Genomic DNA, 13,501 nt, shown 5'->3' on the forward strand with positions numbered 1-13,501 from the left:
GGTGAAAATTCATCAAAATTATGTGTCTTTACTTATGATATTTTACGTTTTGACTGTAGCTATATATACTTACCTATCTACCTCCAATGCAGTATGTACGTCCCTAACTTTAGATGTCTCTTTCATTACTGATCTGACTGACTATAATCTATACTAATATTAAAAGCTGAAAAGTTTGTTTATTTGTTTGAACGCGCTAATCTAAGGAACTTCTATCAGATTTGAAAAATTCTTTCGGTTGTAGATACCCTTTTATCGAGGAAGGCATATCATCCCGCTAAGACCAACAGGAGCGGAGCAATACAGGTAAAACCGCGGGGCACAGCTAGTCGTATATAAAAAGATTATAAGTTATGATCATGTTAGTGACTAAATAAGCGATTTAGCAACCTATTACTTATAAAAAAGGTCATGATGAAATAAACTTTATTTACACTTTACTCTAGTAAAGTGTGAGCAAACGGACATTTAAACATAGTTTATTTTCTTCAATTTCTAACGATTTTCATTATATATTTAACTACCTACTTATTATGCCTTTGATGTTATATTTTTTAGCATTCAATTTCTTTTATAAATTAGACTTTTTTAAAGAAGAGAAATGTTGATTACGAGGCGGGATTCGAACCCACGTCTTGCGCCTAAATAAAAGGTCTAGAAAACATTTCTCATTTATTATGCTTTTCAACAAACATGTGTCGAATAAGTTATCACACGTTGTTTGAAGAAGGTAAAAATAAAACAATATATTAGGAATTTTGAGTTTATTTACTGAATGTCGGGTAAAGTCAGTAATACTGAAGTACATACAGATTTTATACCTCCATTATTTGTGACCTAGGGTTATGTGAAGTCTTATACTTATCTAATATGTAATTGATCTATTAGGCGATACATTATGCTAAGTATATATTTACAAATAATTAAGCTATACATAGATTATTAAAAATATAGTGATAAAGGAATCAATAATCTTTTAATATTATTACAGTAAAGTAGGTCATAGAAAAAAAAAGTTGCCATAAATTATAGTTTTTTAAACATCTTTAAAGTTTGATTATCTGTGCTGTCAAAATAACATTTGATTCAAATGAAATGTCAGTTTGACAGTTTGCAACAATTTCAGGTTGTTGCATGATTGGCTTCAAGGAATGTAAATATCAAGAAGCTTTTATCTAATACACTGGAGATTTCAGTATGAACATGTTACATGTTGTAACAACTTGGCAAGTTAGGTGTGAAAGGGATAAAAAACATACAGGCGTCATTCAAGGTCATATTTTCTTGTTACAAGTTAATGTTCATACTGAAATCTCCAGTGTATTAGATATAAGCTTCTTGGTAAATATTCAAATAATGAAAGTGGTAAGGGGCAGTGTCATCACTTGCTGATAAAATCCTTGATAACTTTTGACACTTTATAAAGCTAATTTTTATTTTATGTGATAGATAAGCTACATAGAACATATCACGAAGGTTCGAAACCTTAATATTTCAGAACTTTTACATTTTGCATAGTGCATGTCTAAAACTGTGTCTAAAACCTAATTCTGCATATTTTCTTGAAGAGATACATTTTTCATTTAAAAGCGTCATTAACAGTAAACATCCAATAAATAAATTATCTCCTTTATTTACATTATTTTATTTCATATACTAATTGCTAATTAGCATATTAATTACTCAGGTTTTACAATATTTTTTTCAATTTATAATTATTTTAATAATACTGTCTGTATTTATATTTACATTAATAAAATTACGAAATGTTAAATTGTTACTAAGACTATACAGCCATTTCTATTACTTACACATTTTTATACGAGCTTAACATTAACTAGGCACCTATTTAAGTATCTACATATATTATTTACGAACTATTTTTACAAAAGAATTCAAAGTATTTATATCATAATATTGTGATGTTTTAAAAATTATCAAGCTTTCTTTTTATTTGCATAAATCAGTTTTGATATTTAAAGAAAAAAATCCAATTTTAAAGTGAGGACTAGTGATTACTAAATGTGATTTTTTGTAACATGCTTTACATAATATTATTTACTCTCTACATAAAATCTTATTATACTATCTTATTTTACTATTTACAATTAGGATTTCTACCGTTTTTACAAAATGCTTTAAAATAATGCTGCACATAAAACCTCAAAGTTACAATTTTATTTATTACTGGCTGTGCATAAAAAAAGTAAATTTGAATTTGGAATTTCAACAAATAGGCGATGCAACGGGTGGCGGGTGCGCTGTCGGCGCTTGATTCGAAGCGTTCATAAAAGACGCATGATTTCCAGCCCATGGCTGCAAGTTCTGTAAAGCGCTTAGCGCTGTATTAGACGCGGGCGCTTGAGCGTTTTGCGGATTTTGATAATGAAGCGCTGAAAGCGGTGCGCCCGGTGGTGGTTCAGGCATGTAGCCTTTACTCAGCGCTTCAGCTTGCAGTGACAGCATCAAGCGGTTGGCCGCTTGACGTTCCGCTTCCCGCTCTTCAGCTGTTTGACGTCTGAAACAAATGAAAAATAAATTAATTTTTAAACGAAATTGATTATTTTGGTTTTGATTGTGTCAAAAGTTTATCGGATATGTTCAAAGATGGATAACCTCAATATTTTTGGAAAGCTTTTAGCCCTCATACATATTCATAATAGTTTTTCCATACAATTGTAAGGTGTCGTTAGAATCATATAGAAAATGTACAGTTAAAACGTATACTATTTGCTTTCATTCAATACTGGAGTTAACATAACTAAATCATTAATTCAAGATACATTATCCAACTAATATTCATATACATTTGGCATTTACAAGTATTTTAGTTATAAGCTATTAAACACAGGTGTGAAACAGAACGACTATAATATCATTAAATATTGATATTGATGTTTGCTAAATAGTCAACATGCATTAGTCAACTGACCGGCCATAGTTAACACTTATCTGAATATAGTAAAATTATAACGAGTAAGTACTTAATGTTAAAATTTAATGTATTATCAAATAAGAGCAGTTGTTAGTGTATTTAAAGATTAAATTATTAACAAGATGTTTCTTGCTGAAATGATAAAAAATCTTTTTTGGCTTCAGCAGATGCGTTGTCAACTTTAAAAGCTCAATAATATAATCATTACTTAACTACATACCTAGTATAAAACAAAGTCGTTTCCCTGACTATCTTTCCCTATGTATGCCAAGATCTTTAAAGTTAGGTACGCATTGATTTGGATGCGGTATTTTTAATACTACATGCCTGAACCACCACCGGGCGCACCGCTTTCAGCGCTTCATTATCAAAATCCGCAAAACGCTCAAGCGCGCGCGTCTAATACAGCGCTAAACGCTTTACTAATTTGATATAATTTGTTAAGTTTTCGACAAAGCGAGTGCTATAAATAAGCTGTATCAGTAGTATGTTCAATCTTCACGTTAGAAAGAAACAGAAAAATAAATAAAATTCCCTAAAATATAATTTATTAAGTTATTAAGTTTTTGACAAAGCGGGCGAAACCACGGGCGGAAAACTAGTTAAAAATAAATCCTGTACATCAACAAATCAAAGTAGTTAAAATTCAAACAGACTCGGTTGTAAACCGTACACTAACAGCCTTAAATAATACATGAGGTGAAGTTTATTCAATTATAATCAAGTCAATTAGTTAATCATTAGATCGCTAATTTCCATCCAGGCTGTCTAGCCGCGAACTGTCAATCTATAATCGACTAGCTTTCCACCCGCGGCTTCGCCCGCGTTTTCAAAGAAAAACCCGCATAGTTTCCGTTACCGAGAGATTTTCGAGATAAAACCTATCCTATGTGTTAATCCAAGTTACCCTATGTGTGCAAGTACTTGATTTCATTGTAATCGGTTCAGGAGTATTTACGTGAAAGAGTAACAAACATACATTCATACACATACTCATACACCTAGTTACATCCATCCTCACAAACTTTCGCATTTATAATATTAGTAGGATAGGATAGGATTAGTAGGATTCTAGTTTATATCTCTGTTATCTGTATTTAAATTTTAAGAATATATACATGATTTTTATTATATCAATTTCGAATACGGTTGGAATTAATTGTAATTTAATTTAACTGCTTATTTATTTAAGATCGTCGATTAAAAACATGTTTAGAACATAAATAACTTCTTAGATTTTATTTCACGTGTTTTCCTTGAGTTTATTACTATTTTGATTAAATTTTATTTTTAAGTGAGATTTTGAAAACTCTTGTCTATTGATGAACTATAATATGTATAAGAATAAATATTCACTATCTGTAAATTGATATGAAGCGATTTAATACTGAATAATTAAAATAATCTCAAAAACATATCCATTTTGGTCCTTATCAAAAAGATAACTTCTTGCATAATTTTATGAACAACGCTAATGGTTGTTTTTTTATACTCGTAAAGGTTACATCTCTATATCATTTATATTACATCCTTCTATAAAACTATTTTTTTTACAAATTAAACTATTATGAGTCTCCTATTTAAAATCTTGACACCGTACTAATACTAAATATACAAGAAATAATCTCAAAATGAAGTCATTACATACAAAGCTCGTTAACTTAAAACGAAGTCAAGTATTTGCAAACTTCGAGACCCCACTTAACATAATACAAAGTGCTTGCATTATTTATAAAGGCACCGGATTTGTCGCCCGATTAGTCGAGCGACGCGTTGATTAGGATGTCGATTGAAACAAGTCGACTGCATCGCTCATTTTGTGAATTTTTAAATCTTACATAGAAGTTAGATGAAAAAATTAACTATATTATGGATGGAATATTTTATAAGTAGGTACCTACGCAAAAATATTATTTTGATATGGGTTAATATGGCTTGATGAAGTGATTGGGTAGTAATTATTTTTATTTTTATTCATAACTTTAATCGATAAAAACTTTCATTACAATTGGACCTCATTAGGTCTAGCCGTGTACCTTTTCAGATTTCATTATTTATAGATATGATATAAAAACGATAGATTTTATCTCTTTTATAGATACGTAAATAATTTTTATATGAATTTAATAGTTGGAGTGTGGACTTGAGTCTATAATACTCCACATATTGAGCATTTAAATTCCAAAATTAAGTTTCAAATTATATAAAGGCGATTACATACTACATAAAAATATCAGTAAATGTTTTAAACACGGCATCGCATTTTACAAAATGCTTTTAATCCAGCGGAAAAGTTAATGTTAGACTTAAGCTTACACTTAACTTAGGGTGAATACGTTCACGCTAAGTACCTCATTGCTTATTAACTTAAGTAAAAGTTTATGTACAGTTTGAACCGAGGTAAAGCGAAGCCTTAAGTGATGGTCCTTTCTTTAAAATTATTCATAACTTACTGGGTGACACGAATTTGGGTATTTTAGGGACTTGGAACTTTATGTTAATCTAGTATATATTAAATACATCTGAATGAATTCATAAATTTAATTAGGTAGGTATTAAAATAATAGGTAGGTCAAGCCGCATGCAGCATAAGTATAACTAAGATATAGAATATCAAGATAACTCAGATATACAGGGTGTAATATCGCTTTAGGCTTTCGATATCAGTTTAAAGTTTTTTGATATTTGCAATAGTTACGGAATTATCGCTTGTGCACACTTAACGATTACACCCTGTATAGTGTAAAATATGATAATCATGACAAGATAGAGCGTAAAAATACAGAACCTTTTCCACATACGTTATTTAAATAAAGAAATACCTAATCACAACAACGTTATGAAAGATCCAAAGATACGTACAAATATTCAATAAGCCAATCAAGTAGTTTGCATAAAGTCATCTATGAGAGATTGTGTTCAATTTTAGATTAAAACTGCATACAACAAAGAATTACCGCCTTCAACATAGTAACAGAAGTCTTATATTTTTTATCTATCCGACTTTGAGATAACATTATATTGAAAATCATAGTCAAGAAGGTCTATTTATCTTACACAAGCGGCTGTATTAGTAATGTTCTTTGCATTTACGTATATTCTTGTATCGTTCTAATTAAGATAGCCGACTTACTGCTCTAATATTCATTTGCATGCGAATACAAAAGCAATCAATAACAAACACTATCGCTATACAAATATGGTTAAATATTCATTGGAGGCTTTTAAGGCTTTTAGTATATCACATTGAGTAACCTAAAGCGACTCAATTAGAGGATTATCGCTATCAAGAAAATCATTGGATACTTCGAGCTTAATTTAAATCGATTTATTTTCGGATTGATAACAGTTTCAGTGCAATAAGTTTGTAGTGATTTTAATAATTTAAATGGCGAAATTGGATTAAATTTAAATGAGGTCTTAGGTCACTTGCAGGTGAATGAAGATTTAAGGTGATTGCTACGATCTGTTCCCAGCCAATGTCCCGCTAGATGGCGCTGAATTCTACATTTCTAGTTTATTTGAGTTTTTGCGTAATTGGAAAAGATTAAGGTCGTAGGAATAGTCATGGCGGTTACTGAATATTATATTTTATTGAAATATGTCATATCATTGCCTTAAAATCCACCCAATTCGGTAAAAAAATGCATTATAACATCTGTCATTGCATACAGGGTCGTTTACACACACAGACGTATACAAAAATGATAAAGATTTAAGTCTAGATGGCGTGAATGTAAAACAAGTAGGATTGTTATAAAAATAAAAGTTATATTTGTTGGCGTAAACTATTTTGTTGTAATTTTGGGAAATAAATAATGTCAAAATTGATTACAATAAAACGCAGTTTTATTTTATTACATTACACTATTGTTTTTTTTATCAAAACATGTATTTGAAGTAGCATATACCTATGATATAATATTATGCTAAGAATAATTATTCATACAACAACAAATCTAAAACACTATTTACTATGGAAAAAAACCAGGAAGGTGAAAAAGACATTTACGATTTCGACGCACTCGACTTTTAGTAAAATATAGTAGGTAAAAATTAAACAATGGTAATGTAAATTCTAAACAAACTACTACCAAAATACAATTAGAACAAAAATCATTTGACTTGTTTATTTCACCCAGAGGCCAGAGGCGGCTCACTTATAGTTATAGAGGTCAGTGGTGTTTGTTGTGTAAACATGTATGTATTTGAGTAGTTAGTAGCATATTATATTCTGAATTTCTGATCCATGCCTATTCACTCAAAACTAATAACACTAATGATTTGTAACAGTAAATTATTTCAATAGGTAGGTATTTGAACATTTCCCAACAAGACGTAAGAATAATTATTCGTAGGTATACAAGATACAATAACAAATCTAATACACTATTTATTATTTTATTATTTACTAGCGGTCCGCCCCGGCTTCGCCCGTGGTACATGTTTACGTTTTCTCTCCATAAGAAGTAATAGCTAGAGAGCTAGGCGCAAAGCTACCTGTATGTATTTGACCAGACCTGGATTTTTGTGTGTTGATTCCCCTATACCTACTATACATGAGATGAGGAGTCACTAAGCCCAGAGTGGTGGACGGGGCGCGCGCTTAGGTAAGACAGGTGGAAATTTTTGGCGAACTTTGAAACCATTTGACCACGTCTGCCATTTTGATATTTGAAAATAGATTATTATTACTATCGGAAAATAACAATGGCAGACCATTATCACGCGGATAACATTCTGGCAGACACTTATGAAAGTGCTGAAAAAAATACAATTTTGAAAGTATTTGACCAGATCTGCCATTCATATATTTTATTTATTAGGGTCTTAAAAACTTATTTTCGAAACGGCAGACATTTTCATTGCGTACAGACTTCAGCAGACAACAAAACTTTACAGACTTCAGCAGTCAACAAGACTTAGCTTCTACATGGTCAGATGTATATATGTATTACGTTCCCTGACCTTACATCAATGATTTACTTTATTAATGTTTTTATGGTCATTTACATTTAATTTTGAAAACTATGGAATAAAATTTATAAATTTGATGATACAAAACTAAATATACATTTGTAAAGAATCTCAAATATAAAGTTGTGTTGCAAATAACAAATCATCATTTAAATATTTAGTTTATTTCTTTATTTAAGAAACAATTAACAATTACAAAACAACATAAAAAAACACGCATGCATTTATTGAAATGTTCATTCATCATCACTATCGTATGGCGTTGTGTGACTCGTCTTCATAATCCATTGAATCGGATTCTGTAAAAGTAAAACGTAAATTATATAATAAAAGAAATGAGTCATTATAAACTTACCTAGTAAGGCAATGCCTTTGATGTCGCACGATGCCGCCGCGCCGCCAGTGTAGGTACTTCTGCTGCTACATGAAAATATGCTAGGGTTGCAACAAATGGGAAATAAAACAATTGTGATTATTACTATTATGATGTAATCATTTATTCATATTATGTACATTCAAAACAATTGCTATTATTAAATCTGATGTAATTATTTTTTCATAAATATATAATTATTATTAATTACATAATATATTGCACTGTGAAATATTTACGTATCACTTTATTTTTGATGTTCTTAATTGTCTTTTATAAAATTTAAGTGACGCATTCGCATTGGGATCAACAATCCGATAAGAAAAGAATGGAGACAACATATACATAGCTTTGATTTCAATTCTACAGATACAAAATATACAATCTATCTAAAATGATACAACGGATGTTTCCTGCGTTTTCTCGTCAAAATACCGAAACAACGTAATTATTGTATAGTAGTTGGGCGTGAAAGTAAAAAAACAAATGAAAAGTGTTTTCCATATGATTATTTATTAAATTTACGCGATTAAGAATAATTTCAACGATACAATTTAGTAACCGAGAATTCAGAGGATTAAAGAAAATACCTGCCTGATCATTTTATCAAACTCTAAAAGAATTATGGTTATTTCGCATCACTCGGTTTATTAGTTTGGTAATAATTATTAAAGGTAGTTACAACCCTAGCCATTGAGTCGAACGGTAGGCAACACAATATCGACTTTGTGCGGGTACATATGGTACATTTCTTCTTGCTGTGAAGCGTAATTATTATTATTAAGATTTTTTAGGCTATTTTGAATCAGCTGTTCTAATTTAATTCTAGAAATTTATTAAAACGTGATTTTTTTAAAAGTATATTATGAGTTTATAAATACCTCAACCAATAGTTATTGTGTCCTATCCTCATTTCTTTATATCTTGGTAGTTAACTAAAGTGTTAAATTTACATAACCTCAACAACAACATTTACACTGCCACTGCACTAAAACTAATATGGAATCCATCACACAGTCTATTGATCAGATGTTTGAAGTGTTTAACCACAGAATGGATGAGTTCCAAAAGGATCTCCAGACAATTTCAACAGCCCCAATGGGTAGCCCGTCTTCTAAATTAGCGTCTGACTTTACAGTCTTTCGCACATTTGTCTTGACATCACTACAGTGTCTACAGTCTGAGGTTATCCTCCTGAGTAACAAAACAAAAGTACCTACGACGGACGACCACGCTTCGAGTTGCCAAACACACAGCCAAACAACAATAATGAGTAATAAATTGTTTACAAAAAAAACAAGTTTTCCATTTTTCTGTATGAGTAGACAGAACTTCAAAACGCCACCTGCTACGGTTTATATTATGAACGATGGTTATAAAAATAAAAGTTATATTTGTTGGTGTAAACTATTTTATTGATCAATAATTTTGGAATTTAAAACTGTCAACATTGATTACAATAAAACGCAGTTTTATTTTATTACACTATTGTTTTTTTATCAAAACATGTATTTGAAGTACCATATAATATTATGCTGATCCAAGCATTTTCACTCAAAACTAATATCACTAATGATTTGTAAAAGTAAATTATTTCAATATACATTTCATAACCAACAAGTAAGAATAATTATTATTATTCCTACCTACAACAACAAACCTAAAACACTATTTACTATGGGAAAATAACCAGGAAGGTGAAAAACATTATATTACCTATTATTTACGATTTCGACGCACTCGACTTTTAGTAAAATATAGTAGGTAAACATAATATTATGGTTTTGATTTTTGCTACTAGTATAAGAAAACTGCGTGTTCAAACTACTTGTTTGTCTGTCTGAAAATTCGGAAGTACTTTGGTAGTTTACCGATTTATAATAATATTGTATATATCGTTGTTAAAAAAATATTCAAACACAATAAAATATGATATACTGATTTATCACTGGTTTCAGTGATGAACTGATGAGTCAATGTTAGCCACTATACTTTCGTCATACGTGTGTATGATTGATGTGATTTGCAACGTGGTGATATTTCAGAAAAATCACGGGTCAAATTGTCCCACCGAAAATATAACTGCGTTATAAGAATAACTATACCTACGATAAATTATACATAATACAATATAGTCTCAAATGCATACTAGTGAAATATTTTATTTGAATCAATAAAATAAAAAAAAAATAAAAAATAATAATAATACAAAAATAAATTCACAACACAAGAAAATCCGCGCGCAAATCATAGCGCGTGACAATGAAATCAAGAACTTTCGAGCCGACGCGACGCGGACGACGAAGGAGCCTAACAAAAGTACCTACAATCATAGGCGGCTCGTGACAAAATTGTATGGCCGTGTTCACTTGAAATAAAACAACGAAAATAGGTACCTACAATAGCGTTAGCAGTACAAAAAAAAAATGAGCACCACATTATAAATGTCTATTTATACACTAAAAATTATAGAGTATTTCAAAACGAATTCAATTATTATTTAGCAATAATTAGAAAATCCCCGAATTTGCATTCGTGATCGTATTCATAGTGTTTGTCTACACTAATACATATTATAAAGAGGAAAACTTTGTTTGTTTGTTTGATTGTAATGAATAGGCTCATAAACTACTGGACATTTTACCAATGTTTGCAAGTTTGTGATTACTTTGATAGTTTACCGATTTATAATAATTGTATACTTATATCATTGTTTAAAAATATTCAAACACAATATGATATAGGTACTGATTTATCACTGGTTTCAGTGATGAACTGATGAGTCAATGTTAGCCACAATACTAATCACGAACAATAATGAGTAATAAATTGTTTACAAAAAAAAACATAGTTTCTAAGGTCATTAGTTTTATTTTATTTTATTGTTATTTTCTTTGAACGATTGGAAATGAAATTACTCAATTTTTACACAGAACTTTGATTTATTAGAATTATGCTCATTATGTATAAGATAACGAACGCGAATGCACGACATCTAGCGTCAATGTCTAAACATCGCCTTTCGTTTAGACATTGACGCGCTAGATCTGTAATAAGTATATAGTCTATGCGCTAGATGTCGTGCTTTATGTCGTGTTTCGCTTGGCAAAAGTCACGCACACTACTGTAGAAGTGTCAAATTTTTCCGGTATTTTACTGTTGTTTTTCTAAGTAAATATTGTAAATTATTGATTAAAAAGGTCGAACGCGCACACATTTCATTATAGAGAAGTGATAAAATGATTAGTTTTAAAGAAATAGTGTCTGTGTTAAGTGTTAAGAGGTAATCAAAAATGTATGGAGGGACGGTCGGAACATCAACCTTAAGTAATTTAACTAATCTGTTATTTTAAAGAACCATATCGAGAGATACATTTTTTTAATAAAAAACACCTGTTCTTACAAATAATTTATATTAATAGGTAGTACAACCATATAAAACAGTATGAAAACAACAACATCAGAAATAGAAATGAAAACAAACATAATAAATTATTATTTCGTAAACTTTCATCGCAAGTTAATTACTTAGGGCTAATTAAAACTGACAAGGGAATGAATTTCGAGTTAATATCTCTAATTCAGAGTTGATCATGATACATTGTTGTCCCTTATTATCCCTTTCTGCGTATTTACAGTGTTAATTTGAGGAAATTATTTATCGACATTTTAAAGAAATATATCTAAGTAATAATAGTTTAAAGAATGTGTATTATTATAGCAGAAAAGTTCAGAAGAAATTGAACAACTATAACAACGAACAACGAAAGTATTATCGACGCAAACTTAATAATAGTAGTTTTCACTGGTTTTTCTTCCAAAATTAATGTTTTCTCTAAGGGTATTTTTAATTTACATAGGTATTCATAATAAAGTTAAAATAGATACATACCACGCACACATCCAAATTCTTGTTTTCAATATAATTTCAATATACCCCCAAACATTGACAGCTATATACTTGCCAGGCGGCACCGTCTGTTAATGAATCATTGAACAAAGCGCTAAGTCTATTATCGCGGAGAACTTTATTATAGCGGAAAATGAACGAACTAGTGATGTGCGGTGCAATATCGATAATTTTAATTAATGTACTATATCGGGTTTATGATAACTTTAAAACGTGTTGATAAGATACCACTTAGACGATCAAATGTAGATAATATGATTTAAATCGGATATAAAGTCATTTAAATTACATGTGTAACTAAAAATTCGGTTTATGTAACAGACGATGTGGAGATTAATTAAGTTCATAATGCATACGCGTATCAGAACACAGGGAGTGAATATGGATTAAGTTAACTTAACAATATCTTATTCATAATTATCATAAATACTAACATAAACTTTAGGTAATAAACTCGTTGATAGCCACTGAACTTTACTACCAGCGGCTATGGAATTTGTCACACAGATATGTGTATCACTAAATATATTTTCACTCGAGCATATCTTAAATAAATTAAATTATCGATAAGATACGCACCGCACTAACTATAGGGTGAACCACTTTAAGCTGCCGGCTTTATAATTAGATAAAGTGAAGCACAATGAAACTTTCCTTAAATAAGCCAAACGTGGCGGCTGGCAATTAGCAATTTCGGCTTGATTATTTTATAAGCCGTTTAAATTAATGTTAAAGTGATATTAATAAGGGGAAACGTTTGGTAATGAAAATTTTATTTTTGAGATTAATTTCGCGAGTTTCTTAGATTGAATTATCACTACATAGTATAAAACAAAGTCGCTTTCCCTGTCCCTATGTCCCTATGTCCCTTTGTACGCTTAAATCTTTGAAACTACGCAACGGATTTTGATGCGGTTTTTTTTAATAGATAGAGTGATTCAAGAGGAAGGTTTATATGTATAATAACATTCATTTAATAGTGTAGAAGTACTGTTATTTTTGAGGTTTCTAATGTGATGTCGTAAAAAATTACATTTTTTTCGCTTACATTGCAAACGCAGGCTGAATCCTCAAAGTTTTATCAAAATAATGTACTAAGTATTATACACATTGAAAAGGTTTGTAAATAGGAAATTTTAATACAACCTTGGGTTCTCTTTTCCGTAACATGATATCTAATTCAACACTAGATTTAGAGATATACCTAATACATTCGAGTAATATAATATTAATTTTAAAATATTAACTATTTAAAGATGCAATATAAAATGGACAGCAATCAAAACAATACAATAAATTCAAGAAA

The 13,501-nt window shown here is 30.2% G+C and overlaps 1 protein-coding gene across 1 annotated transcript in view; it reads right to left on the minus strand.

The window, feature by feature from the left end:
• Positions 1-1,967: 1,967 nt before the first annotated feature.
• Positions 1,968-13,501, minus strand: part of C15 (homeobox protein C15) — a 35,430-nt gene continuing 23,896 nt past the window's right edge. Inside the window, exon 3 of the mRNA XM_089709986.1 lies at positions 1,968-2,518. Coding sequence (XP_089566112.1) covers positions 2,227-2,518 — 292 coding nt within the window. The 3' untranslated portion in view covers positions 1,968-2,226. The remainder of the gene's footprint in view (positions 2,519-13,501) is intronic.

Source organism: Colias philodice, chromosome 23, assembly GCF_061535455.1.
Source record: "Colias philodice isolate Cphi_HAF_F1 chromosome 23, ilColPhil1 Martin Lab GWU primary, whole genome shotgun sequence".
Lineage (NCBI taxonomy): Eukaryota > Metazoa > Arthropoda > Insecta > Lepidoptera > Pieridae > Colias > Colias philodice.